This window comes from Octodon degus, unplaced genomic scaffold (genome assembly GCF_000260255.1).
Source record: "Octodon degus isolate 3935 unplaced genomic scaffold, OctDeg1.0 scaffold00113, whole genome shotgun sequence".
Classification (NCBI taxonomy): Eukaryota; Metazoa; Chordata; class Mammalia; order Rodentia; family Octodontidae; genus Octodon; species Octodon degus.
In genome coordinates, this window is record NW_004524689.1 from 7,082,302 (window position 1) to 7,106,312 (window position 24,011).

A 24,011-nucleotide genomic window follows, 5' to 3' on the forward strand; every position below is an offset into this window, starting at 1 on the left:
AGGCGGGCGCGGGCCCCGGGGCTCCCAGGGCCGCCAGCGCGGGGGCCTCGGCCGGCGCCTCGGGCAGCGACTCCTCCGAGTCGGTGCGCAGGTCCTCGTCGTCCTCGTCGTCGTCGTCCTCCTCCTCGTCCTCCTCGTCCTCGTCCTCGTCCTCGTCCTCCTCCTGCATCTCCAGCTCCTCCTCCTCGTCCTCCGGCGAGGACTCCCCCGCGGCCTGCAGGCTGGCGCTGGCCGAGCCAGGCACCGGGCTTCCCTCCGGGGGGCCGAGGGCGGCAGCCTTTGCATCAGGCGGGCCGGGGTCGCCGGCGTCGCCCAGCGCGAGGCCCAGGCCCGCGGCTGCCGACTGCAGGAAGAGCAGTGAGGCCCCGGGCTCGGCACCGAGCGCAAGCGCCCCATCCAGGCCCCCGGGCGAGGGCGAGGGCGAGGGCGAGGCGGCAGGCGGGTCCCCGCGCTCCTGCTTCTCATGCTTGCGCTTGTGCGAGTCCATCTGCGACATGCCCACCACCGTGTGGCGGCAGCCGGGGTAGGTGCAGTGGAAGTGCGAGCACTTGAGCTTGTACTTGCAGTCGGGCACGGCGCAGTCTGCGCTCGAGCTGAACTGGCAGAAGCCCGCGGCGCTGATCACGTCCTGCTTGCCGTGGTGCTTGCGGTGCGCCGTGACCTTGGTGCTGTCGGTGCAGCGGAAGCGGCAGCGCAGACAGTGGAAGTGCGTGCTGGTGCCCGAGAACGGGCAGTCGGCGAAGTGGCAGCTGAGCGAGGCCTTGAAGCGCTTGAAGTCGTCCAGCACCAGGTTGTCCACGCGGTCGTGGTGCTGCGCGTGCTTGTACATGTGCGTGCGGCCGCAGAACTTGTAGCCACAGTTCTCGCGGGTGCAGTGGTAGTGAGTGACCTTGAGCGAGAACTGGCAGGCCGCGTCCTTGCAGTCTTCGTAGAGGTCAAAGCGTCGAAAGCCCTCCAGCATCATGCCCTCGTCCAGCATCTTGCGTGAGGACGCTGTCTTCCGGCGCTTGCCAAAGGGCGACATATCCTCGATGATCCAGAAGCGCTTCTTGGCCCCTGAGGCGGTGGGCATGGAGATGGTGTTCCCTGGGGAGGGCCGGGAGGTAAGTTCAGAAGGGATGCCCTTGGCACCTTGCCCAGGATCACACTATGCAGGCCCGATCCCATGTGGTGACCAAGGGAGTCTTGGGCTATCCCTGCCCTCAGGTGGCTGGGCGCCTGGTGCCCTTGACATGGTCTACAGGTAAGCCATGCTGTTTCCTGGCCTGTAGGTTTTGGGGGGCTGGGACAGCCCAGTGCTAGTGCAAGTTGAAGGGTTCTAGAGGACAGTGCAATACCCGTGTTGGACTGGGGCCAGAACGCCCTTGCACGCCCGCCTGTATCAGGGACAGGCAGCCGCCCACCGGTCTGCACAAGGGACCTTCCTGCTCGCCATGGGACTGCCAGTCCCCCAAGCCAGCAGGCTGCAGTGACTCTCATACCAGAATGTTTTGTTGTTTGTGGTACAGGGATTTGAACCCAGGGCCTTTATACTGAGCTAGATCCCCAGCCATTTTATTCTTTTAACTTTTATTTTCACTAGTACTCATTTGCAGTATGTAACAATTACAGTCATCCCTTCTGAGGCAGGGTCTCACCAAGTCACTAAGGAGGCCAGTCTACGCCTTAACTTTTACATTTTTCCTGCCTCAGCCTCCCAGAGTGCTGGAATTACAGGCTTTACCTGCCCAGTGGAATTACCTGCCCAATGACAGATGGGCAGCTGGGCAGCCAACCGGCCTGTCCCTGATACAGGCAGGTGTGCAATGGCGTTCTGGCCCCAGTCCAACATGGGTAATCACACTGTCCTCTAGAGCCCTTCAACTTGCAACCACACTTGTTACATCAGGAGGCTCCTCAAGGTCCTCCTGTCAGCGTTTCTTGCCCTGGGCTGGCCTGAGGGACCAGGCCTCAGGAGCTCATCACGAGAAAGCGCTCCTGCCTTCCCTGCCCAGAGTCTCCCCCAACCCGGGGCGAGGAGCACAGAAAGGGCTCGGTGGGGGGGCACCCATCAGTGCCCACCCTGGCCCCAGATTGCTTCCGAGACCCAGGGCACTGTGGCTAAGGACTCTGTTACCCGCTTCTGGGTGACACCTGATGCTGCAGCCTCCTGCTGGCTGCCGGGGAGAGGAAGCGGGCCCTGGCACTGCCCAGAAATGCCAGAAACCCCAGGCCCCGCCTCACCCAGGGTGGGGCTGGCATGACCCTCCCAGGCCTGCCTAGAACACTCAACTATCACCCTGCCCATCTGTGGGATAGGCCCAATCACCTGTCCATGACGGAGAGAAATCAGGGACAAGGATGGGTTGGGGGCGCGGAAAGGCTCAGGCCGAAACCCACAGGGAACTGACAGGGGCTCCTGTATTCTCAGGCACAGGCCACAGCTTTCAATGTGTCACGCTCACTGCCATCCCCTGGGACCCTCAAAGTTTGTGCCAGGGCAAACATCAGGCGGAAGGGAGTGGACAGAGAGGCAGGCTGGGTGACATCTCCACCCGAGGGCCAGGAGCAGGCTGGACCCCCCAAACCTGGGCAGGTCCCAGGTGAATGCTGAGAGCAGCAGGGACAGGCTGTGTCCTGCCCTGGGCCAGGGAAGATAATACCCACAGTCCACTGAGTAGGAGGGTGGCATGGCCACTCGGGGCCCTGACATTTGCCAAGGAGCAGCAGATCCTGAGGGAATGAGTCAGAGGCCCACAGAGGTGCTCTTGGGACAGCGGCTGAGCAGCTGTTGGCTATTGAGGGGCAGGATACCCCTGTCCTTAGCTGTACTGGCCACAAAGAGGGGCCAGGACCTAGACTATGACCCTGAGGGTTGGGTGGGGGGACAGATACTGTGAGAACGTGTGTGGGAGTTACCTGCGGCATCCTGAACTAGGGGGACGTCACTTTTTACTGGAGTTGGAGTGGCAGTGACGGGCGGGAAGCTGCTGATGGGGTGGGCCAGGCCCCGGCTGGCTCCAAGGCTGGCACCCAGCAGAGAGTATGAGAGACAGGACGGAGAGAAGAGGCATGGGAGGGGAGGAAGGGGTGGCCGCAGCACAGCCGGGGGGAAGGATGGAGCCAGGGGGGGCTGTGGAGCCCCGCGGGCAGCCTCGTCACCAGCGGCAGCAGGAGGAGGAAGAGGAGGAGGAGGAGGAGCCGGGCAGCCTGGAGAGGTGGAGAAAGCAGAAAACAAAACAAAACAAAAAGACCAAAACAAAGAAAAAACAAAAAGAACCAAAATGAGAAACCCAATGGCAGAAGCAAGTATGATGTGAAAATATGCGGACAGATGAGCAGAGAGAGGTGCGACAGAGGGGAGAGAGCACCGGCCAGGCGGTGTGCTGGAGGCCGGGCGGGCAGCCCAGTGTGCCAGGCGGGCCTGCCAGGGGCTGGGCCTGTTGGAGGAGGCCTGGGTTCCTCTCCTGAGGCTGCAGTGGAGGGCGGAGGGCAGTGGATGGCAGGAGGCGGCTAAGCGACCCACAGTGTAGCTGGCCCGCCGCACTGCACCAGCCCGGCCTCCACCCCGGGTGGGTGCGGCAGAGCGGGCTTGGGCCAGGCTGGCTGTGCTCACCTGCTGCAGTGCTCTCGTTGCCCACCGGGGTGCTGGAGCAGCTCCGGTCCATGGTGGATGACTCGGAGGAGGCGGCGCCAGGGCTGCAGCCAGTGTAATCCATGCCCTCGTCTGTCTCGGCATCCAGCAGGCTTGGGGCTCCCTGAAAGGAAGCAGGGGTCCCTAAGGAAGTTGGCCACAGGGTTCTAGCTGGCACCTGGGTGGTATGGCCCTCGGCCTAGAAGTGATGGTGGCATGGGCCACACACCTTGGGAGGGGCTGGGCTCTCACCTGGGACGGGGGCACGCGGTCAAAGTTCTTCCCCAGCATCCTCCGCATGTGCTTCCGGGCGTGGGAGGTCATCTGGTGCTTGAGCAGGAAGGAGAACTGGCAGCCCTCCCGGATGCAGTGGAAGTGGCTGTTCACCTGGTTGTACTTGCAGCCTGTGGACACGACCCCCAGCCCAGCATGAGCCACCCCACCAGGCAATGCTAATGCCCTGGTGAGCACTGGCTCTGTGTGGGCCTGCGGAGGCGAGGCCAGCAGGCAGGCACATCCCTGCAAGGAGGCCCTCAGCCGCCGCCTTCTCCCAGAGAAGCAACGCTGCCCAACCCCAGGGCTGGCACAGGAGATTGTGGCAGGCGGGCGTGTCCCTGCCTCATCGCCCAGGAGGTCCACGCTCCAGGGCAGGAGAACTTCAGGGATGCAGCCACAAGGTCAGTCGCCGCCCAGCAAGCCACCTGTCCCCACACCTCTGAGGACCTGGGGTGGTGCCTGTGCCCCCACCATTGGCTGCTGTAGCAGCTGGCCTCCACCCTGCCCCCACCCACCTCTGCCATGCCTGGGCCTGAGAACAAACAGAGCAGGCGGGACTGAAACAGCATCAGCTAAGGGCAGGTGAAGGCCTGCCCGTTGCCATGGCACTGGGCTGGCCAGGTGTCTTATATCATCCCCCAGCTTTGTTTGGCCCCAGCTACCACCCAAAACACCCAAAGTTGAGTAAATAATGGCAACTACAAAATACCCTGACATCTGTAAACTGAGACCCAGAATGGCATAGGCCACCGAGTGTTGACACCTGTTGCCACGGTTACTGGCTCTCTCCAGGCCATGGATCCTTCCTGAATTAATACTTGAAGGAAAGGTTTGTTTCCTTTCTTTTCTGGCAGTTGACTTGGGCTATTTCGCCTTTCACTTCTGGAGGGGCCAACCCCCCCAAGATCCTGTTGCCATGACCACAGGGCACAATAGGCCTGACCAGCAGCCGGGGGCCTCTGCCTATCTGCCCCACCTGCCCTCCAGCTTCTAGTCTATTCCTGGGAGATTCCTGGCACACGCTGCAGGCTTATAACTGTGGCGCCGTCCTGAGGGAGGGGGGTGGGCTGTGCCCTTTCCCCAGGGCACCCAGCAGCTCGGACCAGCAAGTTCAGCAGCAGCAGGGTAGACACCGAGGCATCTGCTGCCAAGCTCAGGGCTGAAGGTGGCCTCTTTCTCACAGACCTGTGGCCACCTCCTTCATGGGTCTCCTGCCCCCAACAGGTGCTCTAGCTGTGCCCACAAGGTACTTGGCTGTCCTCACTAAGTTCCTAGCACCAAGCTCAAGGCCAGAACACCCCAGACAACTAAGCTTAGCTGCCACCTGCACTGTCACCACCCTCCCCAAATGGCACTAACACACAACCATTCCTCAGTAATTGTTGAATGAATGAATGAACTGTGACTCATTCTGGACAAAAACCACGTATTTAAAGCTATGGAAAGTATCCAGGACAAGGAACCACTTATCTGCATGCCCTCTTGGAAAGCAAAGGAAAAGGAACTAAACCGAGCCCCTGGATGCCAGCAGTGAGGCCCCAGGACATTTGTCCTGGCTAGGGAGGAATTCTTAGAGCCACCCTGTTCTTTTTCCAGAGGTGTTTGGACTTAAACACTTCGTGAGTCTGTGGCCTTGGACTTAGCGAGGGGAACCTGGTGAGCACATCTTCAACAAACATGGTGTGAGAGAGGGGAAGACACAAGTGCCAGGAGAGGCACCCTTGGTCACCAAGGCCTCATGAGCCAAAGCCACAGTTCTGCCACCTGCAAGAATCCCTGTCCCAGCCCTGGTCATAAGTACCTAGCCTGCCACACTCCTCGCGCTTGGTGAAGTATTTGAATCCATTGGCTGCCCGCCGCTCAGCCTTCTCATGCTTCTTTACGTGCCATGGCAGCTTGGTGGTGATGTTGGTCACGAAGTAGCAGCCAGTCCGGAGGCAGTGGTAGTGTCCGCGCATCCGGAACTCACAGTGCTGCAGGGAAACACAGGAGGTTCAGGACAGGCAGTGACTTCCTGAGCTTCTGCTGGCCCAGGTCTCTTGGCTGTGCAGGCCATTTGTACTATGTCCTTCCACATTCAGAATCAAAGACCCAATTGTGTAAAGATCTTTCACATGTTAAAAAAAAAGCAGTATATCCCCAGTATGTCATTTCATTAAAACATCCTACCTGATAACTTTTTTTTTTTTTTTTTTTTTTTTTTTTTGCAAAACTGGGGATTGAACTCAGGCCCTTGTGCTTGCCAGGCAAGCACTTATTCTACTGAGCCATTCTCCCCAGCCCCCCTATCTGATAACTTTGTAATCCCTTACTAATGTCACACTCAGAGAAGACATCACTAATCTATTTTTGCTCTCTTTCCAGTATGCCAACCTAGGCAGACATTACCAATCAATCCACCCTAGCACTCTTCCCCATATAGCAAGACCTAGATAGATATCACTAATCCACACTAGCACTCTATGTGCCCAGACCTAAGCAGACATCACTAATCCATCCCGGGAATCTTCTCTACATCTCTAGACCTAGGTAGACATCAGTAATATATCCCTGACAGTCTTTTCTGCATACTCAGACTTTTGCTCCAACTTAGGTTACCTTACCAGTCCTGGGGGTAGGACTTTTAAACTTGTCCTTCCTGTCTAGGCATGTACAATTCTACTCCTTTATCCATGAGCCTATTTTAAAATTTTAGGCCTCTGGAGAAAAGGCCATAACTAATGTCAGGACAGGCAGGAAGGTTGTCATGTGCCCAGTGCCTGCATAGCATTTAGCCACCACTGGGGTTTGGACTGAAGTGCTCGACCTCAACAACTTAGCACCAATCTGGTCCCCTGCCCAGGGCCCACCGGGGAAGCCAATTTATGAAGGGTGTGAAAACTAGACTCTCTGCCAGGTGGAGCCTGTGCTGGGCCCTGCGCCTCTCCTGCCCGCTACCCTCTGCCCGCCACACTGACCTGGTTGGGACAAAGACACTGCAGGGAATAGTAAGCGAACTGGTCTCGCACGTTCACCAGGCTGTTGTTGGGGTTGATGTGGTCCAGGCAGTGGGACTCAGCCTTGCCAGAAGTCTTGCAGACGTACTTGCAGTTCCCGAAGAGACAGTGGAAGTGGAACTTGTTGGCGTACTTGCAATCCGTCGCGAGGCAAGGATCGCTGGAAAGAAACCATAACCCAGAAGGTCATTGATATTTCCAAGCCTTCGCTGCTGGTGTTCTGACTTTGCCTGATTTGAGGTTCACTTTTTAGTCACCAGTAGTGCAATCAAGAGGAATGGCCCTGGCCTAGGTCTCCTGCTCTACAGGCCAATTTAGCTGGAAACTACAGATCCCAGCATGCATTCCTACCTCCTTTTAGGCACTCAGCCTGGTGCACAGGGATTGCGATATGCAGGGTGCCCAGAGCATTGCATGCTGGGACATGTAGTTTCCACGGCCACACCTTGAGATTATAGATAAGGGTGGCTGCAATAACTTCTTGGATATGAAAATAAGGGATGGTGCTGCCAGCCTTGGCAGGGTGCCACAAGGGCCTGGCTGGCATGGCATGGCATGGTACTGCCTTCGATGTGGCTGACTGACAGATTGCAGGTGGGTGGGCAGTCCTACCAGGAAACGCTGCTGCTGTGGGACCTCAGCAAGTAGGAAAGTGTGCCTGGTGTCCAGTCCCGCTGAGGCTCACAGCTGCTGAGGCTCCTGGGGTCTTCCGAGGCCCGTGGCACCCACCCACGAGGAGCACCTAGGAGCTGGGGTGGTAGGGGCTGGCTGCAGTTGCGCGGGGAAAGTGCTCGGCCTGCTTGAGAAGGTGGCTGGGCCAGTGAGCTGCAGAGGGCTGCTGGAGGATGTAGGGCTCCAACCTTCTGTTCTGGTTGTCAACACTGCAGTCTCTAAAGAGCAGACCCATGGAGGAACCTCTACCCAGCCCCAGAAAGCTAAGAGGGCTGCCACTTTAGGGAGGGGAAGCAAAGGGGGCCGGAGAGGCACTCTGGTCCCTTTCCATGCCATGGGCCCAGTTCCAGGTGCTCAGAGAGGGAGAACAGCTGCCACTCAGGCGATATAAATAATCCAATTTATTACTTTTATTGAGAACAGGAAGCCGTACACATTACGATACAAAGTCACCGTTCTCGCCGCAAGGAGCCACCACCATTCAGTAAGGAAGGTCCCTTCCAGGCCCCTGTGTGGGTGGGTGCCAGCCTGAGGGGGCTGAACCCTTGCCCTGTGCCCACGGCTTCCATGCCCTGCAGACTCAGCCTGGGTGTGAGCCCTAGAGGAGCCCAGCAAAGGTGCCTGGAGGGAGATGCAGCCCCGTGCTGGGCTAAGAAAACATTCCAGCCCACCCCAGCCCAGCCTTGTGGGCCCTCCATAATGGAGCAGTGGCCCCTACCGCCATTGCCTGCCCCTCAAGAGCAGGCAGGCAGTGAGGTGAGGGAGGACAGGCAGCAGCATCTTTGGCTAGAAGGACATGGCCTAGGGGCCACGTCCCAGAGGCTGAAACAACCAGTGCTAACTGCAGGGTGAGGAGCAGGGCTCCATGCTGCCCTGGCTACACCCACTCCCGAGACACACAGGGACAGGATGCCCCGCTCATCAAGGGACTCACTTCTCCTGGAACTGGAGGAATCCGGGTTTGACCTGGGGCTTGGCGTTCTCTAGAGAAGTCGTCGCCAAGGGTGAAGCGGGCAGGTGAGGCACTGATGCGGGCATCTGAGGCATCTGGGGTATGGTGGAAGCCAGCTGCTTCCAGGCGAGCAGGGTAGGGGTGGAGGGCACTGAGGCCGAGTTGGGAGTGGGCCCCTCCAAAGAAGCCCCTGGGGCTATGGTGCCAGGGGGTGCCGGGGGGGATGAGGGTGCCAGGGGAGGCTTGGTCTCTGTGGCAGAGGCTGCGAAGGAAGCCTCTGGGTTTCCTTTCACTGCTCCTCCCTCTGTCCGGAAGTGGAAGCTGGAGAGGCAAAGAGGACATCTCAGGTAGGGAGTTGAGAGGACCTGCTGACCAGTCAGACCTTCCCTGGCTGCACATGCCTCTGCAGAGGCACTGCATGTGACCCCATCACAAAGCCCCACGGCCCAGCATCCCTGCCCATCTCTAGCATGGACTTGGGATGTCTCCCATGATCCCGCCAGGAAAGATTTGAGGACAACTGGCATGTCCTCCAGTTCTGCACCTGAGCTCCCCATGGGTCCCTAACCCTAATTTCCTTCTTGTGACCTGAACTTCTACACTTGTGTGCATGTGTGTGTCTGCCCAGGCCTTGCCTGTGATGGCCCTTCTTCCAGAACCCAGCCTGGGGTTCACGGTGGGAACCTCAGTGTTCCACGGGCTCTTGAGCAGACAGCAGCTGGGGTCACTCGTGTGGTGAGAATCCTGAGTGGGGATGGGGAGCAACCTGTTTCACACATTTTCAGGGTCTGAAAGCTAGCTGTTGGACTCGTCACTTCCTCACTCCATAGGATTTACACACTCAGCTCAGTCTTTAGCTCAAAGGGAATCTAAAGATGCCATGTGAGGCTGCAAAGGCCTTGGCCTGTGCTGGGTCTGAGCTGGGCCTCTCCAGTTGAGTGCTGGCCCCTTCTGGCCACTCTGCAAGGGCATCTCTGGCCAGGCTATGGTCCTGTCTGGTCCCAGCACCACAAGAGCTGGCACCCAGGGCCTCAAGTGGGGTCTGGGCATGCGGGGGGAGGAAGGGAAGCTGGCCCTTCTTTGGACAGCTCAGCTTCTGGAGTCTGATGGGAGCACATTTGGTCCTGCTTGGAGGGGCCTCCAGGGCCTTGCTCAGCCCCAAGCCAGGGTGCACGGGGCTCTGTGGAAGGACCCTGGGGAACCCCACTCACTTTGCGTGCTTGATGGCCCCGTCCAGGGTGCTGAAGAGCGCGCCACACTCCTCCACCACACAGTGGAAGTGGGCCTTGTGGAGGAAGTCACACTGGGTATCACAGATGTCCTTGGTACCAAACCTGGTGGGAGTGGCCAGCCAGTTAGAGGATGGCCTCAGAGGCAGGGCTGGCGGGGCCACCAGGGGCCCTGCCCTCCCTGCCACGCTCCATAGGCCCTCACCTGCGAAGGTACACCTTCCAGGGCTCCGATAGCTTCTCCTGAACGAGTGCCTTCACAGCCTTGCCCAGGAAGGGTGAGGGCTCTGTGGCGGGGCTTCCCTCTGCTTCTGCCTTGATGTTCAGCAGGCCGCCGAGACCAGGGTTACCCTGAGACATCTGTGAGGACAGAGGCTGAGCTTGGGGCAGGGGAACCCCTGGACCGACTTGCTCAAGCACGGCTTTGGCTAGAGAAGGGCCCTGTCTGAAGGGCTGTGGCCTGGCTGCGGAGCCGTCATTCAAACCGAGGCCACCACTCGGGCGCACACAGCAGCCTGTCTTCCCCCAGACTTTGTGGCTGGCTCTCTGGTTATTTTCCTGCCAGGAGATTTTCAAAAGTGCAGGAGGAGGAGGGGTGGGGGAACCCCTACGAATTCCTTGAGAACAAGAGAAGCCGCACAAAGGAGGAGCAGGAAGGGGAGGGAGAGAGGGAGGGACCGTGGGGGAGAGCAAGGTGGGCAGGGGTGGGTGGAGAGGCACCCCTGGGAGGAGCGAGGGGCAGGAGGAGCGTCCTAGGACAGCCGAGGAGGAGACGGAGAGGGCAAGCCGCGAGGAAGGCAGGTGGCAGAGCCGGGCCACAAGCGCTCGCGCCCACGCGCCCCGCCAGGCCCCACCGAGGCCCAGCCAGGCCCACTCCCTCTTCAACCCAGTCACTTGTGTATAGTAACCAAATTACTCTTGCTGTAGTCAAATTTATCATGTGAAGGGGAAAAATATATTTGAGATGATGTATAATTTACAAAGACCCTGCATTATTTAAAATAAATATTCCGGAGCGACCTCTCCGGAAAGCGTCCGAGACCATTACTCAACCCGAAAAGTGGAAATTGATGCTTTGCTCCCACTTTTGTCTCTCCCTTCCCCCACCCCTTTTCAAAGAAACAAAAAATAGATAGAAAATAAATAAATAACATTAATAACTAAGGGCGAGAGAAGTTAGAGGGCTCCAGAAAAGCTTTTGGAGCCCTCCATCTGAAGGGAAGAAAAAAAAGGTGTCAGAGCCTGGGATATATTTCTTCAGCCAGTTCATTAAATTAATTTGTAAGCAGTGGCTCTGAAATTATATGCGATGAAAAATGGCCTCAAAATTTAAATGGTACAAACTCATCTTATTAGAAGGAAAACATTAAAAAACAAACACATCCCCCAGCCCCCAGCACGGCTTTAATTTCTCTGGGTGGGGGAATGGGAGGCGTGTGATGGATGGTTCTTACCTTATTCATAAGCGAGGATAAAAGAGATGAATTTGCCGAGACTGCGTGGCCATTTGATTCATTACTAGAACACACAAACCAAGGGGCTTCAGCTCAGATGTTGGGGTACTGAGTCCAGCAGCCCACCCTTCCCGGCTAGACCAGGGTTCCAGCGCTGCCCGCTGCCGCTGCTGAAGGGAGGCCGAGTCCTGCCAGCCCGGCTCTGGGTACAGCCCTGGGGTGCTACCCCGGTGCCTCCCCTCTGGCCCAGGCTGGGCTCGCCTCACCTGGGCTCCTTCACAGTCAGGTCAAGACTGCGGTCGTGGGCAGCCTCGTGTGGGCCCGGGGTACCAGTGCTGTCGCCGCTGCAGGGCTCCTGCTTCACCTGGGCCGGGGGGAACCTGGCGGGGGTGGCCTGCTGCCCACTTCCTGCAGGGAAGGCGGGGAGAGGAGGATGGGCTCAGAGGGGCTGCGGCTGCACAGACACCAGCTCCCCGAGAGAGGGACATGGCCAGGTGGGCCCAGGGCCCAGGGCCCAGGGAGGCCTAGCTGCTGGTCAGCGATTCTCCCCACTGATGCGATCACTTGCGACGCTTACCCCTGTGTGGCAATTCTTCAAGTGATAATTATTGCAAAATTATGTCAAAGTTGTCCTGGCTCAGGGCCTCCTCGAGGAGAAGGGCGGGAGGCTAGGGGGGTTGGGGAGGGGGCGGGGGCCCTTCATTTTCTCCACCAACTGTCACAGTCGATTTGTGGGGCTGCCGCTTAAGCTTTTATTAAAGACTCTGTTAATGCTGAGGGAAAGTGGCAGATCTGGACTGGGAGCGGCCCCTCCTTGGTCCCTGGCCTGCTGTTGCCGGGGCGACAGCCTGCCTGCACTGAGCATGCCCGGGGAGGGCATCTGCTATGTCAGGGATATGGGGGCCGACGGCCAATCAGGGCAGTTCAAACTGTGTGACCTCGCCCGTCAAGCTGTCCAGGGCAGGGGCTCGAGGCCCACCCCAGTGGCCAGGCTGAGTCTGTCCAGGGGGGAGTGAGGCGGGAAGAGGCTGCAAGAGGCCGGGTGGAGCAGGGGCAAAAGAAGTTGCTGACAGGAGCGTGTCCACGAGCCTTGCTCCACAATCCCCAAGTGACTGAAATATTAATTTGCCCCAAGGCACTACAGCTGACAGCGAGCTGCTTCACAGACAGCAAGTGGCATTTTATTAAAAAATAAAAGAAACGGTCCCCCCCCCTTTGACCTTTGTTTTGGGTGAGGGAGATCTGTCTAAGGAAAAGAAGTACTTGACAGTCTGGCCACCATGCTCAGTGTGGCCCCAAAGGAGGTCCAGGGCCTCAGTGTGGGCTGTGGCCAGGGAAGGACCCGTCCGACTTCTGGAGTGGACGCTGGGGCCTCCAAACTGCCACCTGGGAGGATTCGAGTGGCCTCTGGAGTCCACACTCCAGCAGGTCCTAAAGTCATCAGTCCCTTGTCCCCAGGAAAGCAGGCCCAGCATAGGCACCCTGGAGATTCAGAGACCCTCCGTCCTGACTGCTTCCAGCACAGTCTCAAAGGGGAGTGAGTATCCAGCCAGAGTGCTGAGGCCTCAGGGTGGGCTTCACTGTGTGTAGCTGTGTGCCCGGGACAGAGGGTCCTCACTGCTCCAGTGGCTCCACAGGGCAAGGCTTCTGTTCATCCTCTTGTCTATGTGTCCCTGGCACAGCTCAGTGTAGGCCCTCAGAGGCACCCAGCAAGCAGCCCTTAGCAATCACCAGTGGTTGTTGAATGAATGAATGAATGAAATGAGCCACATCCCAAGCTGAACTCTTCACAAAGATCAACAGTGCTTATTAGCCAGATGGGGAAGCCAAGGGACAGAGGAGCGAGGAAACAGAAGAGCAAAATCAGACGAACAAAAAGCAGGTGAAAAGTAGGAAGAGAGAGAGTGAGAGAGAGAGAGAGCGAGCGAGTGAGAGAGAGAGAGAATATGAATGGTAGGAGAGCTGTCCCACAGTGAGCCAGTGTGAGCCCAGAAGGTGCGCCTGGGCACCCAGCCTGGCACAGTGTGCCTATTGGGAGTTCAGAGAACCACAGTCACCACTCCTTCTTCATCACTCTAGCCAGTTTTAAAACAGGCACAGCTGGTGGCTGCCAAGGCTGACAGTGCAGAGCAGAAAGTTCTTAGGCCCAAAAAGTTCTACTGGGGTGGGGGAAGGCTTGAGGGGCTCTGCCTAGAGCGGCTGCCTGGCTGGGGTGAGCCGCTACTCTGCCACTAGGCTAGACTCAGCGCACTCAGCTGGAGGAGACTGGGAGCAAGGGAAACGCAGCTCTTCTTGGGGACTCATCAGAGATGCAGAGGAGCCACCGGCATCCCTGGAGGTGGGGACTCACCCTGCTTCAGTAGAAACAAAGGCAAGAACATCTTGTGGGATTTTGGCCAGAGTAAGGTGTGCCAAAGAAGAAATAAAAAGGACAGAGGCAGAGATCAGGCAAAGAACGGGAGCTGGCTGTTGGGAGACTGGGGTGCTGGGACCTGACAGACAACTGTTCTCACACTCCCCTGCTCTGCAGCCTGAGCCCAGGCAGTTACTGGGGTCTACAGGGCGCCCGCTTCCTGGGCAGCATCCAGCCTGCTCACCTGGGTCAAAGGTGGCAGAGGGCTTGAGGGCGGCCGCAGCCAGTCTGGCCATCATAGGTGAGATGAGGCCTTTGCTCGCAGAGATCCTTTCCATGATGGAGGCAGGGGCCACTGGGACAGAGCTGGCAGCTGCTGGGGCTGAGTCCCCAGCTCCTGAGGCCACCAGAGCAGGCATGTCAGCAGCTGCCGAAGCTGCTGCCCCAGAAGACATGGCACCCAAGAGGCCAGGGGCACCCACAGGCAGGGAAGCACTTCCCCTGCCAGGAAGGAGGGGGAAATAGGGTGCAGTGGTGGGCAGGCCGGAGTTGGAGAGGGCCAGTGCCAGTGGGATGGAGCCAGGCAGGCCCTGGGGCAAAAGCCCCGAGACCTTGCTGTTGGGGGGCTTGGCGGCGCTGGGCACAGCCTCGGTGGTGGTGGTAGTGGCAGTGGCAGCGGCGGCCAGGGAGGCAGAGGACTGCTGGCTGGTGGGGGAGGCGCTCAGGCTGGAGTTCTTGCTGCTCAAGGCAGAGAAGTCAACCAGGTCATCGTTGCTCGACTCCTCATGCTCCGTGTCCTTGGCTCCCAGCAGGGAGGGCGGCAGCCCCAGCACGCCCGAGGAGCGGATGTGGCGGCGCTCATGCTTGCGCTTGTGGGAGGTCATCTGGCTGGTGGAGGTGAAGGTGAAGCCGCAGCCGGCGCGGATGCAGTGGAAGTGGTTGGTGGCCTTGCTGTACACGCAGCCCTCGTACTTGCACTCCTCGTACTTGTAGAACTTCTTGAAGCCGTCCTTGGCGTAAGCATCGTCCTTGATGTGGTAGCTCTTGTGCTTCTCGATGTCACACTTGTTCTTGAAGGTGAATGTGCAGCCAGGGCGCCTGGATGGGACATTGGAAGCCTGTCATGGGACCTCATCCCTCAGGCCCTGGGAGGGAATGTCCGGTGCATGGAAGACCCCAGATGGACACTAAGTCGGGGCCCCTGAGCAGCCCAACTCCTGCCCCTCTGCCCTGGAGGAGTGGGGCTGGGCCATCCTGTAGGCCCAGTTCCATGCCTCCACCCTCCTCCAGTGGAGCCCTGTGCTGCCCGCTCACCTGCAGTGGAAGTGTGTGGTTTTCTGTCCATAAAATTGGCAGTCTGCCGTGCCACAGTCCTCTGTGGCTCGAAAGCGCTGGAAACCATCATTGATGAGCTGCGTATTCTTCTTGTGGAAGTTCTCATGCGTCATCACGTCGGACGTACTTGTGTACACCTTGTTACAGCCCACCTGTGCAGGTCAGATGGTGCTTAGGGGCGCTGAGTCTCAGCACTGCTGGCTGAAGCCAGAGCTCTGGGAGTGGCTGGACACAGGGTCTCTACTCAAGGCTCTGCCACCTCTAACACTCTGTCACCTGCAGCCTCCTGAGCCCTGAGGCAGAACACCTCCAACAACCCTCAGGCTACCGAGCGAAGGACCAGGGCCTGCCTAAACTGAGGGCTCAGCTGTTCTCAGACCCCAAATTCTGGGCCCAGCGAAGGAGCCCCACTTGGCAGGGGTTGAGCTTTGCATCCCAGTCTGTAGTCCTACCACTAAACCCTTGGGAGGTGGGCAGGGGCTGAACTCTGGAGGTCACCTTTAGCCCAGGGACTTGCTCAATGGTTGATTCTTGGGCACAGGGCCCTCCCACTCACTGCAGCTGGGCCAGGCAGGCAACGTTGCCATATTGAGTAAAAAGCAGTGGCTTCTAGCACCCTTGACGGCTGGGCCGTGCCAGTGTCTGCACCATCTCAGGCCCAAAGGGTGGCCCCCCTCTCCTCATGCCCAGGTTGCTCCACAGAGGCCATAACAACCCGACAAATATGAGGGAGGTGCGGAGGCTGCTATTTGCAACCCAAAGTTGCTCCTCCTGGGTCTGACACCTTGAAAAAGCCCAGACTCTACATGGCATTAAAACAAAGAATTAAACAAAAACCTCCTCAGGAATCATTTGCAATGCTGCTCTTGGTGTTAAAGCCTGAAAAATGTTGGTCTGTATAAACAGCTCACTGAATTTCCCCCTAACCAAGTATGGCCACAGGGAAGGCCCCGCCCTGGCCACCAGACACTGCCCTTGCCAGAGTCCCTGGAGACTCAGCTCTCCAGGCACCTCTGCCCTAGGCCAGAAGAAAGGGAAGCTGGTGGTCTACCAGGGCCCTACCCTGGAGTGAAGGGTTGTAGGGGAGGGCGTGTGCTAGAGCGGGCTGAGAGGCTGTGGGGCTGCCTGGGCCCACAGGCCTGGTGGCGGAGTGGGATGGTGGCACCTGCATGCAGTGGTAGTGGGTGCTCTTTCCATTGAGGTGGCAGCCGTGGTAGTAGACACTGCAGTCGTCCAACGGGCTGAAGCGCATGAAGCCGTGCTGCAGGGAGTTGTCACGTTTCTTGTGCATGTTGTAGTGCCGGATCACATCCTGCTTACTGGTGAACCTCTGCCAGGAGAGAGCGCCCAGTTGGCAGGAGCCCGGGCCCCCAACCCGTGTGCCAAGAGTGCCTGGACCGGGGGCTGGCACGGGGGCCCTCAGGTCACCCTATAAATAACCTCGCTCAGGCTGGGACAGTCTAGATGCCCAACTAGTGCCGGGCATGCTGACCCATGGCTGGGAGAGTTCCAAAGGCTAGGAACCACAGGCCTCTCCCCGGCTCCCAATAGCCATGCTTAGGGCACTGATGACTGGGCAGGCCCTGCTGGTCAGGACTGATGGGCAATGGCACGCTCAGACTCTGCACTCGCTCTGCACTTGCTGAAAGCAGCTACGAACACTTGCTATCTGAACCTCAAGTTTTCACCATGAAAACAGGGAAGTAACCTTGGAAGGCCCTGGAGAGTTGGTCAGCTAATGTCCACAGGCTGCCTGGAACAGACCTTAGTCTATGGCAGACTGCAGGGCTAGGGATCTAGAATGACTATCCCCAGGCATGGACCACTGCAGACATGATCAGCAGCTTTCTCAGCAGAAAACATGGACAGGCTGGAGGCTGGAAGCTGCACTCTGCCTGTGTGGCCTGAGTCCCGATGGCCTGCTCAGGACTCAGCACATCTGCCCCACATCCAGCAAGGACCCCCATGCTGCGCTGGCGGGCGAGCGGGCTGTGTCGCTCACCTGGTAGTTGCACTCCGGGTCCAGGCAGTGGTAGTGTTCACGATACTGGTAGGCGCAGTGGATATGACCGCAGTGCTGACTGCCTGAGAACCTGAAGACACACAGGTGGGTCAGGTCCCTCACTAGGTGACAGCCCTGGGGACAGCTCTTTGCCAGGTTCTAGTTCCCAAACATGTGCTGCTGGGGTTTGGAGGGTCTGGATGGAGAAGTGAGGAGAGAGATAACACATAGAGGCTATCTGCCTGCTAGGTATGCTGGGGCCAGTGGCAGGACTCTAGCATGTGTCTGGGAGCCAGTGCTAGGTGCGGCAAAGGCCTGGCACCCAAGTGAGGAGGAAGCAACTGAGGAGGCCTGCAGCCCTGTGGCAGCCCAGCAGTCTTTCCTGCAGGCGTGGCCTGAGCACTGACCCCGCCCCCCAGCTCTGGCCAGGGAAGGGGCCCGGGCTGGGTCAGCCCAGGGTTCTATTACTGAGAGGTGTTAAAGGGCTCTCTCCGTTCTGGGCTTTTCCTGACACTTGAAACAGTCCAGAGTTATGAATTTTTAAAACACAGCATCTGTTTGGCTTCCCGTGGTGGGGAGCTGGCTCTTTAGTCAAGCACGTAGCCAGGAGCCCCACACTGCCTGACCACTGCAGCTGCCCCAACGGTCCCTTGCAGGCCTCGCACTGCTGGGGGTGGTTCTCCTGCCAGCCTCAGAGTCAGTCGGCCTCACGGAGAGAAAATCCCTGGGAAGGTGCTTCTGGCTCCCTCCACATGGGAGAGGGGATAGAAACCCCACGGTAAGGGGGAAAACCACTTGCAAATAAACATTTAAGCTGAAGCTGCCAAAAGAGCCATCTGCTGAGGCACTAATAATAATGACAGCAATAATAATAAAGAGAAGAGGGGAGAGAGCAAAGCAGAAGAAATGGAGGGACAAGGGAAGTAGCGAGGCAGAGAGGGACTGAAGAAAGGCAGCTGTCCCTGGACGTGGGCTCTGCCATGTGCTGCCCACCATGTCCAGCCTCAAGGGGCCTGATGTCTAGGGTGGTAGACAGGGGTCTTAATGGGCCAATTCTGCTGCCCTTGGGATGGAAATGGGGACCCAGTGTCAGAAGCAGGGAGACCCAAGGACACTATGTCAGGGGCGACTGCCCACACTCTTCTCAGCTCTAACACCTGCCCGAGACTCCTCCCACACCCTGGTCCTGCCTGGGTACAAGCGGGTCTGAGATGGGCTCTCAGGGTATAAGAAAGTGGAGTGGAGGAGGCAGACCCTTGCCTCTAGTGGTGAGAGGTGCATGTTCGTCCCTCCACCTCAGGGAATCCCTGGCTCCCCCCACCTTTCCTGCACATAGCTTCCTCCCCAGGGGCCTACCTGGCAATGTATTTCTGGTAAATGTTTACATCTTCCGTGACAGCTGGTTTATCTGTGGGCAATCCGTTCCTGGTGAGACACACAGGGCACAGCCGATTAGCAGATGAGGTGGCCTCTGTCCAGCAGCTTCTGGTGGGCAGCTCCCTGCCCTGTGCCCTGACCCTTCTCTCCTCAGCTGCGCAGATTTGTAAAGCACTCAGGGTGGGACTGCCCAAGTCCCCAGGCAGAAGCCTGGCATGGGCTCAGTTAGCCCAACTCTGGCGAAGGCTGGAGGGCCAGGCCTAGAATTCACCAGGGAAGAAGCCTCCAAAGCCAGAGCCCATGCCCCAGGATGCAGGGAGGAGTACCAGGCACCCAGGGCATGAACACAGGAGAAGACACCTGGCCTTGCCCTCATGGGAAATGCCTCACTCTCTCATCCACCCCCAGCAGGTACAGCCTGGATCTGCCTTGGTGCTCCAGGCTCCTGCTGCTGCAGCACAGGGTAGGCTCTGGGGAAAGGTCTCGCTCACCTGCCCATGACCCAGGCCAGCACCCCATTCCTGCATTAGGCTGAAAGGGCATGTGCGCCCTAGCACAGCCTCCTCCCTTCCTTCTTCTGCCTCCTCCATGGCATAGGCTCTGAGCCTGGGAGCCAGGGCCCTGGCCTGGACCTGGGCACCCCTCCCAGGATGGGGCTGTCTCGACCAATCACAGCCTACACTTAGTCCTTATGGCAGTGTGGCAAGTTGGGGCAACTGTGGCCCTCACTATGCATGATAGCAAATGAGAGGTACATGCTGATGTCATGGCATGTGACAGCGTGTGGGGTGCGTGGGGAGATGAGTTGTGTATAAGAGTAAGCACATGGGAAGGAACAGAACCTAGTAAATATGTATGGGTATGTGCGTGCGTACATGCATGTGTGCGTGCGTGCGCGTATGTGTGTAGATGTGTGCCTGAGTCTGGCATGAGTGTCCAGGAGTGTGAGGGGATATGCCCACTCCCGCGAACCTCACAGGAAAGGAGCAGGCCTCCCATGAGCACCCAGTCCTGTTCTAGGTTTTGGGGTGGTAACAGAAGTGGGGAGCACCTTACTTGACGGTTGAGACGGTCCCCGTGGTAATGGAGTCTGTTTTGGAGAAGGTGGACTTCAGGTACTCAGGAGTGTTGAAGGATAGGGAGGCAGGTGGCTCCGGCCCAGGTCCGGGGGCGCTGGGAGCACTGGGCACACTGGCGAGGGGTGCAGGAGCCAGGCTGGGGGCAGGTGGAACCTTGGCAGGGCTGGGCTTCTGGATGCCCCGAACATCATACTTGGAGGGGCGCCCCACCTTGCCCGTCTTGAAGGCGATGGCCCCGCCCATGTCAGGGCTGCCCTCCCCTGGTTTGAAGAGGTGCAGGTACTTGACGTTCTCCAGGTCGTACTTGGATGGCTTCTTGTAGGTGCTCCCATTCTGGGGCCGCAGGTTCTCACCCGTCTTCAGTTTTTGGATGAAGAAGTCATACTTGGAGGCACGGGCTACCAGGCTCTGCATCTGGACACTGCTGTGAGACGGCAAGGGCAAGATGGTGGCCTTGGTCTCCAGATGGGTGGTGTTGCTGGGCAACCGCAAGCCGGGCAGGGGACCCACCACCTCCTTGCCCGCCCGCTCCTCCGCCTTGGTGCCGTGGGCTGGCCAGGAGAGCTGCTCCCCAGCCTTGAGCTTGCGGATGTACTCTTCGTACTTCGAGAACCGTGCCCGTTTGCTGAGGGCATCCTCCGAGGCGGGCAGCATGGAGGACGTGGCAGCCTCAGGGGCGGAGCCCGCGTGCAGCTTCTCAAAGCTGATCTTCCTGGCCAGCTCGTCCCTCGTGTTCTGGTCATCATAGCCAAACATGCCAAGGAACTCGGTCATGGTGGAGGCTGCATAGTCTCTGAGTGAAGAGGACTCTCCTACAGGGGAAGAGAGAGGCGGGTCACCTCTGGGAAGGGACAGAGCCCCCCGCCCACAGAGGGAGGGGACCAGTGTGGGGAGGGGCATAGCAGGACATGATCTATGGACATTTGGCTCACTTGTTAGGTTTTACGACTCTTAAATTAATTTGTTTTAAAAAAAAGTAATTAATACTGGGGTAAAATAAAACGAGTTCATCAATGCCAGGAAAATCAATTTCCTAAATGTTCTGGCCGATGGCTTTTCAGTACATTAAACAAAGTTTCATAAATGTCTCCGCTCTCTCGCCTTGGCCTAATATGAAAGAGAAGTCATCTTACTGGAAGTAAGGCCAGAGCCTCCCGGGGTGGGGCAGGGTCACCGGGGCCAGGAACAGGTAGGGATGTGGGTGGTGGCTGGACAATCTCCGGGGCTGAGGAGATACTCTGGGTGAGGTGGTGGTGAGTCTGGCTGAGGAACCTTCTCTGACCCCACAAATGGATCTCTAGGGATTACCCAAGATGCTCCAGCACCTGACCTCCTAGTCTCTGTGACAGAACTGGGCACAGAAAGGACAGTGTAGATGGGCCACCCAGATTTACACAGGGCCCCCTCCAGCCAAGCTTCATATTGTGGACAACTTTAAACTCCCTGGTCATCCTTGGGTGCCTTGGGGTCACCCAGAAGCACAGGGCTGGGCTGGCCGGAAGGCTGATCCTGGTGGATCCATCCCTCCTCCTCATCAGCCACACCCAGGCCCCACAGAGAACCCTGGAGTAACTTCCCTGCTGTGACATCCATATTGCCTCTCACACTCATACTATACATGCACACAATCGCGTATACACTCATGTGCAACATACACATGTGTCCTCGAACACACATGAACGCACACTCATGCTCTCATATACTACTTGGATACAGGTGATCAAATAGTACAGTGATATTTAAGTTTAAAAACATTACAGCAAAAGGCATAATAATGATGGGGTAAGTATATGTGAAGTGAGGGGAGAATTTAGAGGGGGATTAATAGCAATGTGTCTTTCATTGCAATTTTATTTTTTTATCTTTTATTTATTTATTTTTTTTTATTTTTTTGAGACAGGGTTTTACTCTGCAGTTCGAGCTAGCCCTGTGCTCACTTTTGTAGCCCCCAGACTGGTCTCAAACTCACAGGGATCCTCCTGTCTCAACCTCCCGAGGGCTGGGATTAGAGGCATGTGCCACCACACCCAGTTCTTCATTGCAATATTTTTTTATTACAACAATTTTTAAATATGAAACATTCACATTTTCTGATTTCCATGAACACACACACGCTCGCGTGTCCTTGCACAGCCACACGCATGCCCAGAAGCACACACTCCTCACAGACACATGCTCACACAGCTCCACAAAGGCTACATCCAGCTTCCCAAGGTAAGTCTCAAGACGCAGGAGGAAGCCAACTCAGCCCAGCAGGTGGGTGGTCCCCACACTCATGTTTAGGGTATGCTTATTCCTCCACTGAGCCAGGCTACAACCCTCTGTGGCTCTACTCCAAGTCAGGGTTGGGCGCACACAGGCCAGTGAGACCCATGCAACCCAGGTGATACCAGGCTTTCTCCTCTCCATAGAGATCTTCCCTGGTGGTCCCCAAGCTGGGGGTCTTAACAGCACCGCCAAGGCAAGACATGGCTTAAGGGGCCCCTCCCAGTGTCACCCAAGCCTTCCAGATCTGAGTTATCAGAGCACTCCCAGGGGGGTCTGATGGAGTGATAGCAACCCAGCAGGATGCAGGAGGAGGAGCTCTGAGCTCCTGGAGGAGGGAACAGTCCTGGGGGAGATCCGGACCCCACTAGGTGAGGAGAGGTCTGTGTTGAGTGACTCAAAGAATGGACAGAGAGCTATTGTCCTGGCAGGGTGGGCGGGCCAACCACTGTCCTGAGCTACAGCCACACAGGTTGGGGGCCCAGCACGGGAGGAGTGGGCTCTGGCTGCTGGCTGCAGTGGCTCAGGGACCAGGGAAAGGGGCTAAAAATAGCTAGAAGCAGCTGAGCCCTCACTATATATGGCAGAGAAACAGAAGGCTCTGAAGGGCAGGCAGCTTCGAGCAGGGAGGGGGCCAGACAGGGGTCCCTGAGACGTCCCAGAGCCCTGCGTTCCTGAGCCCCAAGGCTGAGGCAAGGTGGCCTGGCAGTGCGGCTGGGTGGTTGGCTCAAGCACTCAGGGCTGAGGGGTGAGGCCTAGGGCCACAAGGCCTCGGACAGCCCAAGCCCTGAGCCAGGCATCCCTGGCTCCTGCTCCCAGGAGGGAAGGAGGCAGGAGGGGAGGCCACAGGCAGAGCTGGATGTGCATGGGGTGTTGGAGGGACAGTGGTCCTTGTCACTGTCACCCTGTTCTCCTCAGGCCCAGCGCAATCACCTTGTGTCTGGCAACGGCAAGGGCTTTTCCTATCAGAGGAAACTGAAGGTCACACTTTTCCTCATTGATCTTGCAATGTTTGTTAATTACTCTGTCACTGATGTGGCGAAGGATAATTAAACAGCTCTGTTTATATCTTATATGCATAATTATGTGGCTGCGCAGGGCTCCCCGCACAGGGAGGAGATGCGCCCCTTGCCGCAGGGGGAAGGGGATAGGGGAGCAGGCAGGGAGGCACAGGGCTCCAGGCACAAGCCTGGAAAGGAGGCTGGGGGCTAACGCAAAGATTCCAGACCCCTGCTTCCAGTCCTAGTGGAGGGACCCCTGCTGTCTGTCGTGTTCTTAGAGCAGTAAGCTTCAGGCTGCTCCAAGTCCTACGGACAAGGAGACACTAGAGAAGCTAGGCCCTGGCCATCTCTTGGGGAAATCAACTGAAAAGGACCATGTCCAGTGGTTAAAAGGGCTCTGTTGTCAGGGCCAAGCAAACCTTGTGGCCCCGAAAGGTCCTGCCTGGGAGAACCTGGAGACAGAGGCCTGGGGAAGAACGCAGGGGGAAGACTTGAAACGAAGCTCCAGAGAGGCCCCTCAGAGAGATGATGGAGAGAGACAGAGCGCTCCTGAGGTTCACCTTGCCACCAGCCCCCACTGCTCCTACACTTGTGGCCAGGTACGATGACCCCCAATGACGGGCTCATCCGCCTACGCGCCACCTATCCAGTCTAACCTGTAACCCATTCCTCCATTCGCTGTTTCCCACTCACTCACTCTGGGAAGCTGCTCACACACTCGGGAAGCTGCTTCTTTGTCCCTCTGAGGCCTGCTCCCAGGGAACCCTTAGGGGCTGGGGCTCAGGAGAGAGGAAGTGGGTGTGTCCCCAGGACACGCTGCTCCCCACCTGGCCTCCCAGGGTCCTGCACCCTTTCCCAGCTGTCCGCCTCCACTCTAAGGCCACACACCTACCTGAAGCCTGCTTGGCGCTGGGGCCACCATCATCCTTTGAGACTGCCCCATCTGAGTCCTTCTCCTCCGGGACGCCACTGTCTTTGGAGGGCTCTTCCGTGTGGTCTTCCTCATCGCTGCAGGCCTGGGGCTGGACCATGTAGACGCCCTCGGGTGGTAGCTCCAGGCCCTCTCGGGGGATTCGCCCCAACAAGGGCGTGGGTGCTGGCTCCTCACTGTACTCCCCGTTGACCCACTTCTCGATCACTGCCCGCCTCTTGTCCTCTTCGCTGCGGGGTGTCCGGGCTATCCCAGGCTCAGGGCCACTGCGCTCCTTGTCGCGGGGCCGCGGTGGGCTGCCCTCGGCCTGGGAGCCTGCCTCTGCTCCCTTCTCCACCACCACCTGGCGGCTCAGCTTGGCACAGATGGCATTGAGCTTCAGGCCACCTTTGCGCTTGGCCGCCATTGCGGTCTTTCCTGCAGGCGGGTCGGTGCACCGGGTGCCTTCAGCTGCAGAGATGGAAGGGGAACGTGGT

The 24,011-nt window shown here is 58.0% G+C and overlaps 1 protein-coding gene across 1 annotated transcript in view; it reads right to left on the minus strand.

Moving 5' to 3' along the window:
• The window catches only part of Casz1 (castor zinc finger 1), a 25,785-nt gene extending 1,774 nt beyond the window's left edge, over window positions 1-24,011 (minus strand). The window contains exons 1-18 of the mRNA XM_012516580.2: window positions 23,497-24,011; window positions 19,316-20,150; window positions 18,239-18,307; window positions 16,883-16,973; window positions 16,046-16,210; window positions 14,860-15,032; window positions 13,790-14,643; window positions 11,459-11,600; window positions 11,193-11,256; window positions 9,944-10,098; window positions 9,721-9,843; window positions 8,492-8,830; window positions 6,847-7,045; window positions 5,691-5,862; window positions 3,866-4,017; window positions 3,596-3,737; window positions 2,899-3,189; window positions 5-1,086 (exon numbers count right to left, since the gene is read on the minus strand). Coding sequence (XP_012372034.2) covers window positions 5-1,086; window positions 2,899-3,189; window positions 3,596-3,737; window positions 3,866-4,017; window positions 5,691-5,862; window positions 6,847-7,045; window positions 8,492-8,830; window positions 9,721-9,843; window positions 9,944-10,098; window positions 11,193-11,256; window positions 11,459-11,600; window positions 13,790-14,643; window positions 14,860-15,032; window positions 16,046-16,210; window positions 16,883-16,973; window positions 18,239-18,307; window positions 19,316-20,150; window positions 23,497-23,941 — 5,493 coding nt within the window. The 5' untranslated portion in view covers window positions 23,942-24,011. The remainder of the gene's footprint in view (window positions 1-4; window positions 1,087-2,898; window positions 3,190-3,595; window positions 3,738-3,865; window positions 4,018-5,690; window positions 5,863-6,846; window positions 7,046-8,491; window positions 8,831-9,720; window positions 9,844-9,943; window positions 10,099-11,192; window positions 11,257-11,458; window positions 11,601-13,789; window positions 14,644-14,859; window positions 15,033-16,045; window positions 16,211-16,882; window positions 16,974-18,238; window positions 18,308-19,315; window positions 20,151-23,496) is intronic.